The 23,385-nt window shown below is 37.2% G+C and overlaps 1 protein-coding gene across 3 annotated transcripts in view; it reads left to right on the top strand.

The window, feature by feature from the left end:
* The first annotated feature begins 2,098 nt into the window (after window positions 1-2,098).
* LOC124297053 (F-actin-uncapping protein LRRC16A) overlaps window positions 2,099-23,385 on the top strand; it is an 83,025-nt gene continuing 61,738 nt past the window's right edge. For all 3 annotated transcript variants that reach the window (XM_046747645.1, XM_046747643.1, XM_046747644.1), the window contains exons 1-5: window positions 2,099-2,306; window positions 2,948-3,045; window positions 6,396-6,446; window positions 14,080-14,273; window positions 14,789-14,966. In XM_046747645.1, coding sequence (XP_046603601.1) covers window positions 2,270-2,306; window positions 2,948-3,045; window positions 6,396-6,446; window positions 14,080-14,273; window positions 14,789-14,966 — 558 coding nt within the window. In that variant the 5' untranslated portion in view covers window positions 2,099-2,269. The remainder of the gene's footprint in view (window positions 2,307-2,947; window positions 3,046-6,395; window positions 6,447-14,079; window positions 14,274-14,788; window positions 14,967-23,385) is intronic.

Genomic DNA, 23,385 nt, shown 5'->3' with positions numbered 1-23,385 from the left:
ATACACAATAATTTGGCGGCCTGTGATGTAAGCTAATAAAAATTGGATCTTACAAAAGATATCGTAAGATTCTGTTGGGCGCCTGTCGTGATTAACATGGTTCGAAATCTTTCTCTTCGCTAACCCTCGGGCTAATGCTCGGTAGCTCAGTACCGCGGAGAGGGGAGGGGTAGTTCTGGAGAGAGAGAGAGAGAAAAACACTCGACAAAAACACGCTATTTGACGAAGAAAAAAAAAATATAAATGTATATATATATATATATATATATCAATTCCTACTTCATTTTCTTGCTATGATACATGTGTAATTTCTATATACTAAATTTAAAGAAACAAGACTCAAATGGGTCGCTTGTAGACCCGTGCATTTTGAGCAGGTTACCATTAGCGCTACGTAGGGCCGCGGGACGTTAAGACGGACTCGAAAAAACAGGGGTGTTAGGGGCTGGTAGAAACCAAGAGGACGATCCGATGCTCGATCGCCGTTTTCATTGTTCTCTGTTTAGTTTACTGTCAAACTACGGCGTACCTTCCCGCTTGCTTGGAGAATTAAATCTAGGGTACGATTTCCTCGGCACATGTTTACCCGCGATTTTTGCTCTGAGCTATTATAATATTGCGAACTTTTTATATTTTGTATAAAACCATGTTAAGCCGAGTTTCACAAATTTTTATTAAATCACGATTATTTAAACTCATGTTGAAGTTAAGAAGAGATTAAATTCAGCTGTGCGTTTCAAAGTACGGTTTTAATCGGTGTTTACGTGAGCCTATAACCGATTGCAGATAACTCTGCCTTCTGTAAGAACTTGCGCTAAGATTGGCGATTAGAGTCGCGCAACTTTTGTTTGCAGCGCCATTTTTGTCGCGCAAACGAATAAGCAGTATAAGTAAAGTTAGCTTGCGTTTAAGTAAACACGAAAAGTTTTCAGCATTAGGAAAGTGAAAACTCAGTTTCGGCAATGAATGTAAAGAAAAAAAGACTACGTAATCTTACTACGAATAAAAAATTGATTCTGGTAGCTAAATTACAGCTAAAAAAAAATTAAATCAGTATTGAAGACATGAAAACCAATGCTGGGACGTCAAGGCAGAAGGAGAAATGCTGGGAAAAAATTGTCCAATTGTGAATTCTTCTTCTGCTTCTTTTCCACATCATTATTTCCCGGCTTGTATATTTCAAAATTAATATATATTTCACGCGCCACTCGTCAAACAAGTTTGATACAACTTAGACGACAACGGTGTTTGCTCTTGCAGCGTTGTGGCGTAGCAGTATAAATACCTCGTTTAAGAACGTAACCCCCCAAAATCCAGCGTTTAAGTTTAGGCTGCCGTCCCATGGTCCGGAATTTGTTCCGTCTCAACGAACCCGGAATCCAGGGACTTTTCAAGCCCCAATCAGAGGCGTTCCGGCTCCACTGATTTACGGGATGCGTTTTTATTTTTATATGCATCTTCCGTAAATCAGTGGAGCCGGAACGCCTCTGATTGAGGCTTGAAAAGTTACTGGATTTCGGGTTCGTGGAGACGGAACAAATTCCGGACCATGGGACGGCAGCCTTAAACTCCTTTCAGTGAAGCTGAACTGGAGATTTTGGTATTGTGGAACGCAAAGTAACAGTTAGCTTTTGTTCAATAAAGTTTATGCGGTAAACTCGGTTCAATGTCAAGTTGTAGAACTGGGCCTTATTAGAGACGAAGGGCCCAGACCTATGTAGAAGACTGTGGACGAGAACTAGGAATTATAACCATTTTTTAAATAAAACATACTCTCACGATCAGCTGGGTGCATGGCCGAGCGTTCCTTGATTAATGTTCTGTTTATTAAATATAGGAAGAAAAAGGGTGAGTTTGCTCGGTCGGTAAGGATACGAGTACTACATGACGTTAATTTAAAGTCTAACTTCTGATTTGTCCGGAAGTGTCCGTTGGATATCCCAACTCTCTGAGGGTCACTAACACTGTAATCTGGGGCTAGTGCTTGCCGCGCTAGCTAGCGAAAAAAACACGCACTGTTTGATCGTTGCGGTTTTACAATGGTTTTACTGTCATCCACATGTCGGGTTTGTCCCCCTTCTCTCTGTACTCTATAAGGAAAACAGTAGACAGTCGGAGTACAACATGGCGGTAGTTGTGTGTCATGTTCTCGTGACGTCCCTCCTTCTTTCTCATACACTCACTTTTTTTTCGTCAATTTTAACCAATTCGTATTGTGGAAATAATGCTGTATTGTGCTGTGTAACGTGTAAGTGAAAATATTCTTAAAATGTCTACCCGTTCGCAGCTGACGAAGGATTTAAACGGTACGTTGTTTATAAGGTGTTTACCTTTTAAAATTTCCGCAAAGTGGTTGACAGTCGCATTTAAATTCCAGGAGAAAGGTGTGTCTTCTTTATGTTGTCATTCTTCAGGAATCACTTTGCACAGATAATTCGGGAATATCATCCTGTTGTTCTCATGTATTATTTCACTGTTAAAGAATTTTACTGACATCACGTCACCGCGTCAATATTTGCTAATACTTACCGAATTTTATACGGCAAGTGTTTCTTCGGTGCGGCAAAATTCAAACAAGAATAGTTTACAGTATCTGAGAAAATCTAACGGAATGCATCTTCAATTATTATTTATTTTGCTATTTTCAATATATATGTTTATCATTAACTTTCATTTATTATTGTCACGAGTGGCACAATGCTTTGTGAATTATTTAAACCATTTGCGTTAGTATGTTTCAATGCTTGAAACTTAGGAAACACTTTGCTGTTCAAGAATCCAATTAATACGAGTTCTTTATCAAGGATTTTCTTTTATCAGAAGATGATAACAATTGATTGAGAAAAATCTTTTACTCTCTTTGCGTGATTACTTCTCAGTTATTTTTCCTCAATTTTTATCCATAATTGTAGTTTAATGAATAGAACGATTTTTTTTCATTTTACAGAATCCGTCAAGTCCTTGTTGGGCAAACATGTTAAAATATTACTGAAGAATGTTGTGAGGTTAGAAACAAAACAGGATAAACAAGATAATCGTGTTCTGGTGAGTCTACATTATATTTTAGGATAATTTGTTGGGGAATGGTAATTTTTCTTGTTATAGTAAAAAATTGAAGTAACTTCTGAAATTGAATTATAAAATTCTCCCCGTATGATAACATAATGATATTCCTGTGATGAATCACACTGGTTTTGACTAAGATAAAAAACTATTATAAACCGTTTAATAATTTAACAACTGATGTCATACTTTATCACGTTAATTGGCCATAGATCTTTGAGTTTTGTTCATAATGCAAGATTTTTACACACTAATTGGAGCGAATGAGAAATTGTTTTCACACAGCGCAATATTACTTTAAACTTGAGTTTATAATTGTGAGAAATCTATGGACAAATAGTGAAGCTCTATTTCTTTATCTGTATAATTATTTACAATGTATTATAAGTTTAATTATACTATTGTCAAAATGATTATTTATCATAACTGAGCAGTGGATTTTACTCTGGATGGCTTTTCTGAATAAAATATACCCGCATCAGCTATGAGTCAAGGATAAAAAATACGTAAAGTGAACCCTGTTATCCATTCCTCAAAATAATCATCATTACCTATGTATATAACATTCAATATAATGGTATCAAAGCCTTATCAATTGTTGATTGGTAATCCCTGGAAAAGATCATATTATGATCGATATTAAGTTTTGTGATAAGAATTTTATACATTTTATACAGCAATTGGTTTTTTTCTGTTTTTGTGAGCTGCAATAATCAGTTTTTAAGATTTTGAACATCACATGATCAAAAAGTTTGATTTCACTATATATGGGTTAGCGTTATCCAAAATTTTCTTTTGCTTCAATCTTGGAATGTGATGGAACAATTTGAAACTTTCTTTTTAATCGATACGCCATACATAAAATAAAACGAATAATTAGGTAGAAAAGTTATCGACCAAAAGAAGAGCTAGAATGTTTCTGAAATCTGCAAAAATCCTTTTTTTTCTGCTAACTATGAGTTAACTGAAAAAAAATATGGGCGTTTTATCGCGTAGCAATGAAAGTGTCTTGATTAAAACTGTGAAAACAAATATGACATAATTCAAAGAGTATAATTTCAAAAAGTATAGTTATTTGATGAACTGGAGTTCGGTGATATTTGACTATCACCAAATGCATTATACATTCAAAAACTTTTGTTTTTTTCAAAAATATTGAAAGCAATCGTCTTTGGCATTGAATACATAAAATATTATAAGTGAATTTAATAATTATTCAATAAATTTGAAGTGATGGTTAGAAAATCACGTCTATAGAGAGCCCAAAATGAAAGAAATTAAAATGCTTCCGAGTGATAACCGAGTATAAAATTAGTAGATTTCTCGTAGAATGATGATGACATTAACTTATTTCACCTTATAGAAGTCAAACACATCATACATGCGTAAAGAATAAATGAACAAACTGTATTTACCAAATTTTACCTTTGCAGTACGACACCTTTTTGAACGATACAATCTATCTGGATTAGCATAACCTGTAGTTCAACTGGCCGGTATGCTTACTCGGCTGTTGCGTATACATTCAAGTAGCTGCGACAGGGCTTTATAGTAGGGGTACATAAGTGTTGGTACATCCCTTCCCCCATTAGATGTTCAAGGCTTAATGTGGTTTTTATTCATCAATTCCTTTGCATTTCACTTAATAACCGACTAATTTAATTTTTTATACGAACCAACCATCTCAGCATTATAGAACTCATAGTCTTTACTGAAGATTCCACCCATATAATTTTTAGCCTTCATTTAGGCTAGTCACTCATCTGGAAAACTGGGAAATGTTGCTGAATTGTAGCAAGTGCTTTTCTATTTCTATGAAATTTCTATCAATAGTTATTTACGTGGTGGATAAAAATAGATTTTAGTAAGTACGATACAATAGCGATTGTCAGGAGTTGCATTTACACCTTATAACTGTACACATGGCCACAGTGATTCGGAGATGGCTAATCTTGTAGAATAATCGGTTACGCTGATAATAGAGAATCAGAGAAAGAATTAGCCTGCAGCTTCACCGCCAGCCAGCCGTGAACCAGGCTTAATCTTTATAAATGTAACATGACCCAACGGTTGCATGTGATAATATCTCAAACCTTTTAACTCCACAGCAAAATATCTTGTCAAAATAACCCCTGCAATAATAACCCATAACAATAATATGAGACAAAACCACCTCACAACAAAACTTCATAAGACAAAATAATTGTAGACAAAAGCATCTCACGACAAAACGTCACGGGACGAAATGTCCCCATCTGCGTTGCATGCAGTTTGTTGATGCATGTGACATCAGTGGGGTGTTCTAACCTATCCTAACCCAAATGAATTATGTGTATTCAAAACTACTTTGTTCTGTTATGTTTTCAAATTGTACACACTAGTAACGTTCAAATAAATAGTATTCTTCTGAATTTTAATACTTGTTATTTTGTCGATGTTATAGGGTCCCTGTTTCTTTTGTTGCAGATTATTTTGTCGATGTTATTTGGTCACTGTTTATTTTGTATCGAGTTATTTTGACCTTCCATATTCTTGCGACTAGTTATTATGTCGTAGGTAGCTGAGGTCGGTTGTTTTGTCTCGTGGTACCAACCCAACAATACAAAATTCAAATGGCATTATTTAAACATAACCTAGTGCCAATGTAATCGACTTGTTCAAATTATTCACATCACAATGTGTGTGCACATGTGTACGTGTAGATAAAAAAAAAGCATCGCAATGCATTCTATTTTTTTTTTTGTAATTTTTGTTTAATCTAACAACAGGACTTACGTTTCATTAAATTCTCTTCATACAAGTACCTAGGTATATAAATCACAACAGTTATTAGTAATTGATTTTTATTAATTACTTACTACAAAAGTTAAAAGTCGTTGACTATGCAATTGAATAAAAAATGTAATTGAAAACTCACAACGGTAGTTTTCTGCCGATATTACATTATGTTTCTAATATCAATCACTGTTATCGTTCATCAACCAATATTGCAACCTCATTCCGAAGAAACAGGCAGTGAATTATTCACCATATTTTGTGTATTATGGAATTATTTCCAAAAAAAATCTTGCGCAGGAATTAACGGCCGAGAGGCGGGGGGGTATTGGAAAATAACTTTATGTCACGTATGGGCGACACCGAACAGTGTGATTTTAAAGATTAAATATCAAAGTAAAGGAAAAAGGAAAAATAGCTGTAGTTGAGGCTATCTGCACTCCGATTCTTCACATTATGTACCTCTTAGCAAGTCTTACAATTAAGATCTCATTTCAGCTATAGTAATGATAAATTCATATTTATTAATCATGGCCTTTCTCTGTTTTTTTTAACAGGTATTTTCACCATGCCGCCTATTTTTATTAACAGCCAAAGTGCCAACGCGGGTAAGTTGTTAGCAACTAATGATTTTTTACGTGAAAGCCTATAAGGTGTATTTATTTTATGTGTCATGATTTGTCAGTATTTTCTTTCACCAGAAATAACACTGCAGTCATTCATTATGATCGTCCAAATTGCCGATCCATTGATCGCTTGCATAGGTTTTCAGATATAATATCGGTAATCTCTCTACATATCATTTTTATCGATAACGATGCTTTAAAGAGGGCGGGCCATATAGATGATCGAAAATGAGGTTAAATTTGTATGATAATATCTAGGATACTTTATGGAACGTTTAAGATGTGGAAAAAATTTTGCTTACTTGAAAATATTTGTTTTCAAATATCCTGGAGAGAATTGTTGCTGCATGATTTTTTCCGGACATGAGGTACTGCGGTAGTTGTAGTCCTTAAATTCTTTGTCTGTTAGAAAATTGCGAGGAAAAATCGTATTTTATATGATATGACCCTGTCATTAAACTTCAAAAAAAAAATTGTTCTTTTTATTTTGTTACTGGAAATTTTGATTTATCGACGAGGGTTTGGAACTATGCATCTAAAAAACCTTGGTTGAAGTAAATCGGTTGTATAGTATTTTTTTTTATCGCTGCCGCAAAATCGAGAATATAGTTCTGAGAAAAACGAGTTGAGTTTCAAGTAAAGAAAAATTGAGAATATCTCTACAGGTGTCATGGCCACTTGAGCATAATCGATTAAAATCTTTATAGAGATTAGTGTTTTTTTTTTTGTTGCTAATTTATTGCTAAAATTCCTGTCATGCAATTGAAGCAACTATATAGCAACTAAACATACAAGTTTTATGTTATTTTTATTTTCTTTCTTTACTTGTTGCGATGCCAACTTTTTTTCAACCTAGCATTGGTATTGATTTCACCAAAATGGGTTGTGCTCAAGTGGCAATGACACCTTTAGAGTCATCAGAAGTTCTAGGTATTTTACTGCTGTGTTTGGCTATTCTACTATTTTAGAACCATAAAATAAATTATGTACACATATACAGTGACATATAAGTACTAGTGTAAGAGGAATTATCTGCTTGTTGTTACACAAATTAGGTTCGATAGGGACGAGCGGGGATCGATTCCCATAATTGGCGCCGTTGCATCTGATCTGTACGCGGAGTACTTAATGTCCACATGCCGCAGCTTCTACGAAATTCCGATTTTCACTTCAAAAGTTTCGGATGATATTCTTAGAATGTTGGGCTATCGATTTGAGAAAAAAAAATTGATTTTTTGAAAAATTTATAGAGCCCTCTCCCCTTAACCCTGTAATTCACGCTGGTACGCTGTGCCCAGCCTCCCAAATTTTATGTTTGCAGCTTTTTATCTATCAAATTACGTTTTTGGTAAGAACTGTCCAGTTTTTTGGTTCTACATGGCCCCTGAAATGTTTCTAAGTCTAAAAAAATATAAAATTTATTTATTTATTGCAAAAATAGCACATGTAAACACATGGTCAAAATTCGTACTTTTCCACGAAAAAAAGCATTTTCAGCTAATCTACTATGAAAATCCGAATGCTCATTTTGATAAAAATTTAATATACGCAAAATAACTACAGAACTTTTCCAAAATTTTGCTTGTTGTTTTTGTTTGTCCGCCATATTGGATCCGCCATTTTCAATTTTCGAATTTCTGGGCACCTTTCTTCTGAAGCCAGTATTTCGGAAACTACTGATTTTAGGGACTTTTGTCCATGAAAAGTTTTGACCGGGAGGATATATACTGTAACATACTGAAAGTCTTTTTTGTTATATTTGGACGGACCTTTTGTTCGACGACGATATTTGAAGTTAACTCCCAAGTGGTTACCCATTATATGCTTTCTTGAGAAATCTGACCTAACAGTTTTTTTCTGTTCTTTTTTTTTGTTGCTTTTTATCGGTTTTGCTCGTCGAGACGAACTCAATAATGTGTTTCACAATTGGCAATTTTGTTAAACCCTGACCTCCCGTTCTGTGACGTAGGCTACGACTAAACCAAATATTTGTTGTGTAAGGTGGTTGGGGGTAGGTACGTATTTCAAGTATAACTGAAAAACGTGTAAATTTTCAATCAATGTATGAATACTGTTCATCCAACTGATGTATGGTTACTTTAATCGAGAAATCGTTTTATTTAATCAAATGAAAGACACAAATATTATCTGTTTGGTTTGATAACATTTCTTTCTTAGTCTAAGTTCGAATTAATTTGAAAATAGTTTGTCCGTTGTTTTCAGTCTACAATATTTAATTCTGAAATTAAAAATTTGAAAACGAAATCAGTAATTCCAAAACCGAAGAATACGAATCGTGCAGTTAGGATCTGACCAGTTTCGAAAAAGCTATTCTTGTGAAATTGAAAATTTTATCTGCTATATCATAATCAGTAACGATGAGCATAAAGACTTGGCTAATCATATTCATGTAATTTAAAGCAATTTTTAAACAGTTTAACTACCGTTTTAGGTCCTCGACTCAAATTATTAAACTTTGACGTTCGATGGATTTATAATATAGCTAAGCGATCCGTTAAAGCTGGAGATATTCAGGTTCGATAGAAATGAGTTATCGCGAAAACTCAACTCAAAGTTAAACTACGGAGAAGTGTGCCGAAACTAGGTTTTGAACATCAAACGATGTCTTGGCTCCTGATTTCTGCAAAATAATGGTCTATGGCTAATGTAACAAGGAAAATCCAAGTTTGAAAATACTTCCCACAAATATTTTGGTTGATTGGATACGGTGATTTCATTGAATCTATTGAATATTCGGCTGCATAAAATTATCGCGAAACCAGACCAAAAGGTACAGTCAAGTGTATGTTGGTTAGTTTGGTCTTTCCCGGGCTTTTCCCCCGAAGGATTTTTTTTTCGTTTCCTTTGTACCCTATAATTGGAATATGTTTCTCGTCTCCTCCTTCTTTGTCCGCTTCTTTCTCTCCCAATTTCCTTTTCTCCTTTTCTATTCCTTCTCACTTTCCCCCTTCTCCCTTTCTCTTTCCTTCCCCTGTTTTGCATCCAAACTGGCCCTATAGTTTTAAGGGGCTCCCGAACCACCAGAGTTGCGGATGAGGTGCACAAGTATTTTTGCTTAGAAAAATTTTAGTGGTACCAGAAGCGGCTTGAACACTGGCTCCACCGCTTGGTAGGCTGGGCTTTTGCCCACGTGCCACCGCGACTCAGGTAGAACCAAATGATTCAGTCGAGTCGACCATTGGATTCCCCGTATTACCCAAATATTTAGGTCATTTGAAGCTAATATTTATTTCAGTCCAAACAAATTTCTCAAGCATACCTTTTCGTTAAGAATACTGATTGCTCTTCAGTGTGAGGAAGCCTCCTAGCCCAATATCGTATACCCTAAATGAGCCTAAAATTCTCACCCAATCACTTTTGAAATTCTTTTCTGTGATTTTTTTTCAGTGTGGTGGGGTTGACTTAACGCTAATCCAGTGCCGAGTTGCAATTTTCTCGAGAGCGTAAAATTCGCGACTGTGGTTTATAATCAGCCCTAAATGAGCCTGAAATTCTCACATAATCACGTTTTCGAAACTCTTCTTTTCCCCCTAGTTTTTGGTATAGTTATGATACTCAATATCAGCTGGCACAACGCCGGTATTAGTACCGTTTTTTCAAAAAGTATTTTCAAGCATGAAACTTCCTTACGGTAGCATTTCGCGAACCTTAAATGAGCCTGACATTCCTGCGTACTCATTTTCTAGGGATCGTTTCCTCTTTTCTAGTTTTAGGTGTGGTAGTACTAGGTTAACGTTACCCCAGTACTACCACAGATTATCTCGGTTTTTTCAAAAGCCACAAATTTGGGACTACTGTATATGTTGAGCCTAAAATGAGCCTGAAATTGTTGCGTGATTGCTTTTTCGAAATTTTTTCCCCTTCCTTAGTTTTCGGTGTGGTCATGGTGGCTTAACGGTACTGTAACATCTATACTATTTTCTTCGATATTTTCGAAAGCTTGAATTTCGAGACTAGTGCGTATGAAAAGCCTCAAATGAGCTTCAAATTCCTCTATCATCGTTTTTTCGAAATTGGTTCCCCTTCATTAGTTTTCGGTATGGTGGTGCTGGCTTAACGTTAACTTAGCACCACCACCGTTTTTTGCTATTTTTTGAAGAATATGAAATTCGGCATTGTGGCATTTAATTAGGCTAAATTGAGCCTAAAATTGTAGTATAGTTAGTTTTTCGATTTTCCATTGTGGCAGTGCCAGCTTAATGGAGGTCAGAGAGACTACGGCTCGCTGGCCAACAACGGGAATCTTGACCGCCTCGGTTTCCCTTGCGGAAGAGCTCTTCGTTGGCGGTCCATCCGTAGCCTCATGTAAGGCCTTCCACTCGCGGTGTAGCCTCTCTCTCGTCGTTCCTTCGTTGCAATTCTCCGCTACCGTTGTCACAAGACGCCGTCGAATTCGCCATAGATTCCATGCTTGGTGCCGCATGTACTTGAGAACAAACATATGCAAAAATCCTGACATACTCTATTTACTAGTTTGTAATGTGTCCCCTCTCAGAGTTTCGGATGCGTAACCTTTGTCCTGGCGCTTTTTTCGAAGTTATTGACGATTATTATCGCGAAATCCCTACTTTTGGGTTCCGCCTAGAGTTTAGGAAGTAGTTGGTAACGTGCATTAAATATGCCACGTTACAGTACATGAAAAGATACGCGTCAAACAGTTTTACCTTTTTTACAGTCCGCAAAGTTTTATGGAACGTTTTTTACGTTCTATTACTAAAAACTACGGTTTTTTTGTCTTCCGCGACGAAAAAAAAGTTATTAACAGGTTGTGCATCATGAAGGTAAAGTTTTTGTAGCCTTGGATATTTACTCATCCATGCGGTCGCTTACGACTCATATTCTAAACTTGGCGTCAAACGATCTACTTAGTAGCCTAGCCGTGGTGCATAATCTACTTTTTTAAAAATCAAATCACACCTGGAAATTCAAATCCGTAAGAGAAAGTTCAGTTTGATATACAATATTTCTCTTTTTCAATGCCGCAATCGTATAAGCGTTCGAAAAATGATACAATAATGTAATTGTTCTGAAAATATTGATAACTCATCGCTTTTTTGGTGAAATTCGTTGACTTTAACAGGTTTTTCTTACTCATAAGGCATTGTAATGTTTTGACTAAATTCAACTTGATTGACCCTATTGTTAGTCATACATCCTGATATATTTAGAAAAATTGTTGGAGGGAAATATTTAACGTAGAAATATCACGGAAAATTCATTTTTATTAGAAAGATGGTGGAGTAACAGGCAACAGGTATTTATAGCAATCTTCATCCGATGAATGAAAGCTTTCCGCATTCGTCACAAAAAGTCACACCCTGTTGATTGAATATTAGCACACATTGCAGGTTAGAATAGTTTTACGTGAATGATGTTGTGAATGTGAGATGGGAGATTAATTAATACATGTTTTTCTCAAGTTTGGAAATAAATTACATATATGTCCACGTGTGGATAACGATTTCTGACTCATGCAATTACATCACTCACGTTGGCTCATGCTACGTTCACACTACTAGTCGTGCGATTACAGAACTCGTATTTGTACCGAGCCACAGTAGGGAATTTTAACGAAAACGTGACCATAAATCGGAATATTCCTATAATTTTGCCAATTTTGGTATACCAACGTTTTTTGGGTCGCTGATTACGAATTTAATATCAAAAAATGGCGGCTCCGATATGGTACGTTAAAATAAGAACTTCGAAAGAACTTCGAGTGAAAATTTATTTTCTACACGTTATCGGAGTCGCTGATTACGAATCTGATATTAATATTTATATAAACAAAAGTTTGTTAAAACAGGACTCAAAATATCTAAAATAGGTTTAGAAATTTTGGGAAAAATTATTATAATCTCGTAATATGGTAAACAAAGTCTTTTTTGCTGCAAATTAAAAAAATTACGGCAATCTGAACCCAGTTGAATATTTGGCCTCTCTAATTGCTTCGTAACTTCAATGTAAGTGACAGTTATGATCCTTCATCGAATTTCATATAATATTCTACCGACGTTTGGTGAGTTTCGCTTCGATGTAACGGAAAGAGCTTCATGTCTTGATAGTGGAGTATGTTCTGTCTTTGATAATGTGGGTGCAGGTGCCGGTGTTATAACGTCTTTGATCATTTTCAACGAATCTGAGTCTCCGGAAGAGCGGAGATTCATTTGTGCTACGTAGTACAACTCATCTGCGGTATAACTTTCACGAAGTTCTTTCGTTTTTCGTCGTATCGGTCACTCACTTGATGCAGCAAAGTCCAGTGAGGGACGGTCACGTGTGCTGGCTTCTTTGGTTTTGAATCAGTAGGAAAAGCTACATCCATCTCTAGTCATTGCTGATCTTATCAAAAAAAATGTGTCATTTTCCTTCCTCACTCTTGCCATTTTGTGCGTATGGCGGAGAATAACATCGACAAATGTCGCTTGGTACCTTGATGAATTAGAATAGCACATTTACTTTTTCGGATAACTCGTGTTCCAAATGTTCTACCTGCTTCTGGAAATCCGTGGCCCAGCGCTTTTGCATTATTAAAATGATCTTCCTCCGTTTGAATGTGATAAGGGAAGTTCTAGAACCTAAAAAGAAAGAATAGAATTCAGCATCAATTATGAGTGGCACAGTGATCCGAATTAGGATTAGACATACGTGACCCCTTTGTGCATTTGGTTATAATTCAGTAGAATGTCGACTTGGCATGCAGCGAGTCAGCGCAGGGGCTTCTCGGAACACGCATACGCTTACAAAAAATGCTCTGGAACGTGCGTCGCACCTCTGCGCACTCTCTACGATACACCAATCAAAAGCTGACATTCTAAGCTACAATTTAAAAAAAGAACAACGGCCCGGTTTCGCCGCGCTCCGTATTAAAAGTCTACGCAAAGTCAATATTTATTTCCAAACGGAGGCACTATTTCGGATTATCGTTAGATTACGTAAACACAGACAACAAATATTATCTTTCAATTGTAAAATAGGCAAAATTTTCTACATACCTTGAGGAAGAGTATCCATTTTGTTAAAATTGATTATTACTTTACACTGTTGAGTTGTAAGTGTTCAAAGTTAGCTTCAATAAGAGAGCGACTTTGACGCACGCAACTGTAACCGACGACGGTCAACTTTGAACTGAAATATCTGAGGGACTGTGAGGAATAAAAGATCGGGACAGCCAGGACCTTGAGCAGAAACTTGTTCTCAACCGATCCCTTGGGCTAATATACTTGAATTTCAACCTTCGTTTTTCGATTTATGGCTACATTTTCGTGAAAATTTCCCACAGTGCGGGCCTAAACGTGGAAAAAAGCCACCTCGCCGCCTACAGATAGGCAACCAGGTGTTACAATTTCGTTTGTGATTTGGCACTCTGGAAAGCCGCGTAGCGCGGTAACCTCATCGAGGTTGGATCGTCTTGCCGCGCTACGTGGTTTTCCAAAGTGCCAACTCAGGGACGAAATTGTAATGCCCGGTTGCCATTGAGAAAATTCAAATTTATTAATTGCGTTCTATATGATTCGATTATGATTGATACTCAAGTTGAAACTGTGTCATTACTATGACCATATTCACTAACAGTACTATATTTTTTATACAGATCGACTGCCATTTTCACTATTTAGAGATCACGGCCGTGGAGTCCAAAAGAGGAAACCAGTTGAGTTTAACTGTGGGAGACAGAATTTACAGCTTCACAACTATGGGTGGCGGAATCGATACAGCAGAAGTAGACGCTATGATAGAAGCATTGCACACTGCAATCCGTAATATTTTTCCAACGGTACCTCTAAAGTAAGTCATGTTCATTTAATGATACTAACTCGTTTATTTCGATTTTTCCTCGAATCCATATCTATCTGTTTTTCAACTCCGCCTCCTCTGTTTTCAAAGGAAGAAAATAATAAGGGAGATATTATAATAACTCTGAAAATAAAAAATCGAGTTTTCACACTAGATTTTCAGATTTTGAGATCTAGAGAATCACTTCCGACCATTTTTAGATGAACGATCGGACGTGTGATCAATTTTTCGTCCAACGATATTCTGAGATCAAAATAATGGATTTTGAGAACTTTGATCTCAATTCACGCGGTCCTTTACCCAGAACTGATCAAGATAGATTATTAACTCAACCGGCTAGAGAGTTCGAGTTATTCGAATAACAAAATGGAATTAAAAAAGCCTAGATGTTACTGGTGATGATAGCCTAATGATCTGGTGTATTAATTAACATGTCACAGACATGAACATGAAGTATTTTTGTGCTGACGCCTGTAGAATAAATCGATGGGTTTGGAATTTTTCAGCTACATCATACGAAAAATAGATGTCATACCGACTAGCAGACTCCAAAGTATAAGAGGTAGCGAGTTAGCCAGAAGCACGGAAGCTACGAGGCATACAGGACCTTGTGGCGGATTTTCTACACAGTATGCCTGTATGTGCGATTTACATGGGGTTCCGTACAGAGACGAAGTGGCGTGGGTAAGGGAAATCTTGATATCCTTAATCGAATTATTTAAATTAAGACTATGTTAATTGCTAATCCATTCCCTTTGTTAATAATTTGATTCCGATATAGTCGCATATCGAGTATAATTCATCGAATTAATGGGGGATTCAGTGATTCGGTCATTTATTATAGTTGAGCAAAACCATCAGGTGCCGAAATTTTGATTTGGCTGATATTTGGATGATGTGTTATCTTGTGCACCAAAGTACGAAAATCTCTGAAAAGCTAAAACATCGTTTGAATGCGCACCCTTCTCGTAACGTCATGATTGTAATATATGTATACCATGAAATTTCGTGAATACGCAGAGTAACGACCCCTAACTATGGGCAATTCAGAGTACACATACTCTGAGCAGAGCGATGAGTTTCAGATTTTTGGATTGAAGCCGCTAGCGCGCGGCTGATGTCACCTTGGCGAAACTCGGAACTGCTCAGAGTGGAATCGTACCTCCAGTTGCCTATAATTAAGGATCCTTGTGGTACGCATTTACGTAATCTCACGGTATGACAAGCGTGTGAAGATTATACTATTACGAGTCCGTTATACAGGGCGTCAATAAAGTAACGGGACGGCTGAATATTTCCGCAGGTAAGATAATTTTCCAAAACGTTAGGGTCGTTCTTGAAGTGATTTTTTCTAAGGAATTCAATGGTGGCCTTCATTTTGACCTTGGCGATATCCTTCAAGGTTATTTCAAGGTCAACTTTTGTTTTTCAAACAGGAACCCCCTTTTTTGACATCGACAATCGATAGAGCGGGAAATTTTTCGTACAGATATGTACTTAAGTCACTGGTCCCCTTTGACCTTGAAGGTCACTGCAGGGTTCATTAAACTTAAACACAGTATGGATACCTCGGACAAGAATAGAAGCTTCTTCAATTCTATCGTTAAAACCAAAGTTGTCAATTTTAACAAGGTGTATCTAGTGGTGACCTCGATCATGACCTTCAAGGTGATTTCAAGGTCAACTTTAACCCCTTGACTGTGAGTGACACGCATAGGGGCGAAAAAAAGTTATGTCATTTTTGTGTCATGACACGTATAGGGGCATTTGAAAAACAACCTGTTTCTACTGCAATGGATGACTTTGGTTGTAATGAAATAATTTAAAAAGCTTCTATTCTCAGAGGTGTTCATACTGTGTTTAAGTTGAATTAACCCTACAGTGACCTTCCAGGTCAAATTCGACCGATGACTTGAGTCATATCCGTACGTCAAATTTTTCGTTCTATCGATTGCGGATGTCAAAAATGGAGTTTTTATAACAAAAAAAAAATTCGACCTTGAAATCACCTTGAAGATCATGATCGAGGTCATTACTAGACACGCCTTGTTAAAATTCATAACTTTGGTCTTAACGATAGAATTTAAGAAGCTTCTATTCTTGTCCGAGGTATCCATACTGTGTTTAACTTTAATGAACCCTGCAGTGACCTTCAAGGTCAAAGGGGACCAGTGACTTAAGTATATATCTGTACGTAAAATTTCCCGCTCTATCGATTGTCGATGTCAAAAAAGGGGGTTCCTGTTTGAAAAACAAAATTTGACCTTGAAATAACCTTGAAGGATATCGCCAAGGTCAAAATGAAGGCCACCATTGAATTCCTTGGAAAGAGTCACTTCAAGAACGACCTTAACATTTTGGGAAATTGTCTTACATGCGGAAATATTCAGCCGTCCCGTTACTTTATTGACACCATGTATAGTCGATAAATGGAGAAGGTGCCGATATTGAGTAACTATATCCAGGTGATGCAGACGTTTTTCGGTTGTGAATAGGGTTTGAGATTGAAAATAACTTATCATTTCATCTCACAGTCAGTAATTTATTCAAAATGAAAAGAAACTACAATCAGCGTGGCACATGATTATAACACGAGGTATTTATTTCAACTGCCTCTTGGTCACTACACATTTAGTCGGGCCACCGAGGATTTCCGAGCAAACTTCGGATCCGTTGCGCGCGCCGCTCCGGCGTCTGTTGCGACAGCTGTTAAAGTTAGATATGAAAAACAGTTTTCTACTTTATCTTAACATATTCTACCAAAGAGACCCAGCCCTGGGTCATTTTTCCGTTAGAAGTGGGATATGAAGTGGATACAGTGATAGTCGGCAGTATTAGCAATTAGAGAGTGTTTTATGGTGACATAATTGACGATGGCTTACCATTCAATTTTCCTGACACACCAACTTCCATTAGGTCGATTCTCTCTATTACAACATGGTTACACAATGTTTTCAGTATCCATCAAAAAACTGACAACCACAGTTCCAGTCTAAATAATATTAGTGTATACCAGGAATGCCGAAAACTGACTAATAATATAGGTAATTTATAAGAAGTAAATTCTGTGGCGATACAATAATCTGTATCGTTGAGTGACCCCTATGTCAAAAGACTCACAATCAGTCGAATTTCACGCCAAGTACATTGAAAGCAAATTTTAAGTTTCCGCGCGAGCCGACTCATTCTCCTCACCGCGAAGGCAAGTCTACGACCTGTACGCCGAGAATATTATCACATTTCTCCCCTTTCACAATTTACTGGTCACATTCGAGAATTTTATGCAGGATTTGGGTTTGAAGAGTTTTTATTTAAGCTCCATTTCAATGCAATCAGTGAATGGAGAGCCGAGATGTATAATTTATTTCACACCTAACCTCGTAAAATTGTTATTTATATTTAAACTTATAGTAGTACCTTCTAATGAATTTTTTTTTCAACACGTGCACGAAATAGGCCCTTTTTGTCGTATATAAAGTGGTACGTGTGGACATTCGTGACGTGAGAACATATATGAGTGAGGAATTCCGTTAGGGTTTTTCTCCTGTCAAAATTGACCTTCCCCGACGAATGCCTCACTTATATGTAAAGTGGGTGGGAAATTGTTCATTCCGAGCGTAGACTTGATTACCTGCTTAGACAGGAGGAGTCACCAAAACAGTATAACTGAATGATTTTGTTTATCAATCACTATTCTTATGATTAACCCTAGTCACTTACATGGGGTCCAGTTGACCGCACAACCTACTTTAAGGTGCAATTTTAAAGTCAGTGTGCTTGAATCAGGATTGTTTATGTAAGTAAAATGAAGAATGATTGAAAAACTTCGGGGTCTCAGAGACCCCATGTAAGTAATGTGGAAGTTTCCATAGGTTTAAGTGACTACAGTTAATTTATATAAGTGAAATCAAATACGAAACGTAATTATTTTATTTTGTCCTATGCGTACGAAAAAGGGCCTGTACATGCATTGGTTGCAAAAAGCACGGTGTGTAACAGGGGGGGTAAGGCAATCACTGCCTTGAGTATGATGATTCTGTACTAGGCTTTATCTCAGGTGCCGAAGGTCGAAATTGTGCACAATCATTTGACCCTCGGTAGAAATAACCCATTTACCTCCTTGTTGCACAATGTACTATTAGGCTCTGGTTAAACAACCATTTCAAAATTATTCGACTTGTTTGTTTTAATTGATTAAATACTATAATTTTCGTCCTTATTTATAGTTACGCTCATTGGCGTTAAATTATATTGATCACCGAAATTTTGATTGATTGCAGGAATACGGTTATTCGATAATACGTCTAATGATCGTATAGAATCAACCAATGTCAAACAGGCTTTTTTATCACTCGGTGCAATTTTTGCGCCGTAATATTCATGCATTGTATATGAAAATTGATGTCAGTGATGTTTAACAATGTATCATCATTTCTTACATTTAAAAACCTTTCAAAACTCGCTGTGATTTTCTTTCCATCCGTTCATTCGCGTCATATGTGACGAAGTTGACGGATTGTTTATGAAATTGAATTGTGTTCCGCACTACCACCTTATCGATCAAATATAGCGTGATCGACACGCACTCTCGTTTCTGTCTCTGTAAACTTTTCAGATCGGTGTAACCAAAGAGGATATGATAGAGACAAAGTGGAAGCTGCCATAAGGCGCCAATGTATGTCGCTTGTGGCTTGCTCTTTAGCGCCCCAAGTGAGTCGGAGGGTATATTAGTTCCCCATACCACCCAACGTACCGATCAATTTGAATTGAAGTTTGTAGTAAAGAAAAAAATGCTGGCATGGATATGATAGACATGATATGACTGACAACCGGCGTTAAAAATTAAGTTTGACGTTTATTTGTATGGAAATCATATCACTAAACTTGATAATGTAGCAATTGAATGGTTAGGAAAATACACAAAAATCATAAAAGTATGATACAAATATCAACTGTATTCACATTACTATCATATTCCTAGCGTTTACATGATTTTTACTTTTCACAGTGTCTACAGGGTTCACAATTTATGAAATATTTTAGCCTACAAAATATACAATATTTACGGTATCTACACTTCAATAATCTATATTTGTGGCTGTTTATTAATCCACATTAATATGTAGACTTGGGGACAATGAATCTGAGATGGCTAATTTTTTACACTAGACAGTTATGTTGGCAACACAGAGAAACATACAGCGCCGTATTCGGCCGAGCGCGAAACTAATTTAATCTCAATAAACATAACCCATGAACGTCGAATCTAACCTTAGAATACGTGCCAATCTAACAAGTCACCATCCCTAGTATTTTATTATTTTTATTTTACCCACCATCCAGTGAGTAGTAACTATTTTGAAGTATATCACGATGATCTAGTTTTTTTTGTTTGTTTTATTGAATAATTCAAGTAGTAAACTATTTGTCACCATCGACGAAGAAGAGTATATTTAAGATTCATCAGTTGCTTGGAAAAGCCTGGAACGGAAAATTAATTCCTAATACTCTAATCCGTATAAATGCTTTCTCAGTGGTTTAAAAAACGGCTCTTTTTATTTAGAGTACAAAAAATATCACATTGAACTAACCAGATCTTATGTCCGGCGTACCACCGGTCTCTTTGGAGACGTGGGTTCGAATCCCACCGCTGCCACCAATATCGCGTTCGTGAATGGGATTTACTCCCGAGCGGTAGGAATAAACTGGTTTGGCTTCACTTTTACGTGCTAGGACAACCGGAAATTAGGTAGAGGGTTGAATGACGTTGGGTTTGTTTGAGATACCAATTATATTTATTTATTGAGAGGAAGTTGAGATAGGGGTAAGACCGAAGTGTGTTCTACGAAGCTATATAAGAAGTCTAGATCTGACGTTGTTGAGAGTTAGAATACGAGTATCTCCAGAGACGAAACGTATGGATGTAGAAAAGGTGCGAAGATGCTGAAGGAAGGGAATGGAATAGATGAGTAAGGGCGATAGTGAGTAGCGTAAGGCTAGGTAGAGTTAAGAGGACAGGACAGAGATCATGATATTAACATAAGAACTGTGGGAGAGTTAGCGAGCAGGAAAAATAGAGAGAGGTGGTGGTTCGCCGGACGTAACACCGACATTAATAAAAAATAGAACAGATTACAGAAAAAATTTAAAAGATAAATATAACAACTCTACCTATGACGGTTCGAAGCCTGGCTGTGAAAATAGGAAGATTTTATTTCTAAGCACTATATCTTTGCGTTTTTCGATAGGTTTTTCAAGAATACACGACGAACAAGAATAACATGAATATCTGTTCCTTTCAGAATATTCCAATTTGATTGTCCACTCTAGTGGACAGGCACTCATTGTCAGTATAATTGGTGTGAACCATGTACTCCGAAATTAGATCTGTAAATTGTCCAAACCACGTCACTTTTTAATCACTTTTTTGTCACTAAATAGTCACCTTTCGAATATTTGTAGTTATTTTTGTCACTTTTTCTAACGAAGCAGACCTCTTATGAGCCCTGCTGTTCTCACTTTCTTATTTTTTTTTTTTTTTAACGAAATGCACCTTTAAGGACGTTGCCTACCGAGCCTGCGCGGGAACTTTGGCTTCCCGTGCGACTCAAGCCAGGCGGCCAAGGGGAAGAGTGGGTGGGACTTAAGTCTATGTCCCTCGCGTGCTATGGCCCCCCACTCTGCACTCCGTTGGGACCAGGCCGCTTGCACTTGAACGTTCTGAAGTTCTGACGTTCGAGGAATATAACTGGAAGCCCGTATGAGTTTCGCGTGGTTGATGAATAATAATAAGTTAAAGAAATCATTGAATAATCTTCGAGTTTTCAAGAGATCTATTGCATAACTCGTTGCAGTAAAGTGAAAAATATTACAAGAGAAATTACCCGAAACAGCAGTTAGCTAATTCATGACTAAATACTAGGGATGGGCGATATCAAGCAAACGAACGATTCTCAGAATCGATTCGAATTGATTTTGGAAAAATCGATTCGTCCAAAAAATCGGATACAAAAGATTGATCTTCAGAAGATTGATCGTTATTTTTACTTTTTAGTTTAACTGAAAACCTGTAGCTATATTGGAGATTAAAAATCGTGTCACACAAATGCAGTACTTATTCAACAGTTTTGATATTTAACAATAGTTTGCTTTGGGTCATATTTGTTTATCACAGCAATAGTTTTCATATACATATTACACAAATCCAGCTGACTAAGTGGGAAGCTTTCTTTATTAGTTGTGATATTAGATTTATTCAGCGCTAGAAATTGGTCGATTCTTTTGTATTCTCAAACCTATATTATCCATAAAATACAGAATGCCAAAATAGACTTTCAAAACTTTTTTTAATTGAAGATTTAAGAACCTAATCCGATCCTTGCAGACTTGGAATCGATTCTAGAAAAAATCGATTTGTAAAGTATCAATACGAAAGATCTATTTTCTCGATCCAAAAGTTCGATTCTTGAGTGGATCGATCTAGAATCGCGCATCCCTAATAAATACATTGCCATCAATGACCCAGGTCTCACCACGTGGAGGTCGCTGCGATGAAGAGACCCACCCTATCCCGTCCCAATCCCAACTTCCCAACCATGCTAGGAAAAATTAAAAGTGTTACATACATCGATAGATATTCAAACGAAAGCGTTGAGTTTTTCATCAACCTACCGGCTTCGAAAGAACCTCACATCTTACAATATAGTGTGAACCATGAATTTCTAACCAAGGTTCTGATGACTAGGCAGATTGAAGTAAATAATTCGCTATCCGAAAATCACCGATGGACCTCCATCGTTCAGGTAGTTTGGCAGATACAGCTCCGACGGACACACGTTTTAAGAAAAAACACATGAATGCATATTGTGTGAACCATGGCCTTCTAATCAAGGTTTTGACTGACTAGGCAGGTTGAAGTAAGCCACTGGCTAAAACCAATATCCGAATTCCGAGTTTTCAAGATGCCGAAAAATTCTGCATAGTGCTAAACGTGGTTTTAGATTTTCATAAAATATGGGACACATAAACTGTAATCAAGTTGTTATTGGGTATATCGGCTGCTCCGAGTCCTGCTTAGCGACCTGTCGCGCTGGGTGATAATTCTGGAATGAACACTCGCGCTGAGCGCTCCGATTTTTAGTTTGATCGCTTCGATTGCCGGTGGCGTTCTCTGCGCGCGGGATGTATTTGTCGCGCGCTTACCACATTTCAATACTGTACGTACATGTAGTTTTATTCTTCGGACACATCCATCGAGACAACCCCGAACTTTGAATGCGAGTATTTGAGTGACACGGGCATCTTTGCGTTCTGTCTTTCAGAACAGCCCGTTGCACATTACGGTCACTCCTTGTACCGTGCCTTGGGGTTCAGTCATCCTTCAGGGCATTACCTCCGCCGTCTAAGGGATACATGCTTTTCATTTTCCGAGTTGCCTCAATTCATAATTGACTCGTAGATATAATAGTTACGTCCCACGGCCCGGGTCACGATACAGTCGACAACACAAGTTTTATTCCTGAGAAGTAATATGCCAAATATGATACACTTTACACATATTTTACTGTTTGCAATAAACAAGTGCTAAGTTGTACGCAAGTTGTGTCGATTTTACGAATGTAAATGCTGTAATGGAACATACACACTACTCACTGCTTGTGAGATTCCCCTGGTTAATAATCAGTTAAGGCCACTTACAAGTAGGTTATTGTTTTGGGTAGATGTATTATTGAAGTATACCGCGATTTTATCAAGTATATGTACATTACGTGTCGTGACTCCTGAACGTTTTTTGCACTCAGCTATCTGTCTGTCATGAGATGATGACCAAAATTCAATCAGTATCCGATATTTTTAGTGCGTTGAGTGTGCCTGGTTGTTATGGTCGTTCAGATATGCAGCATTCCGAGTACCTCTCTCGCAACGTTATTTTTTGGATTTCTCCGGAAACTTCACCTGAGAACCGCAGCTACTTGTATGGCCAAGCATAGGTTGCTTTCCCATCTACTCTTCTTACATCTGCGTGTTGATATGGTTGCGGACTTCCCTCTTGGCGCCGTAGAAACTTCAAAAATAAAAAAAAATAAAAACTCCAAACCATAAC

The sequence above is a fragment of the Neodiprion virginianus genome, chromosome 2, assembly GCF_021901495.1.
Source record: "Neodiprion virginianus isolate iyNeoVirg1 chromosome 2, iyNeoVirg1.1, whole genome shotgun sequence".
NCBI classification, from domain to species: domain Eukaryota; kingdom Metazoa; phylum Arthropoda; class Insecta; order Hymenoptera; family Diprionidae; genus Neodiprion; species Neodiprion virginianus.
This window is presented reverse-complemented; position numbering and strand designations above follow the sequence as displayed.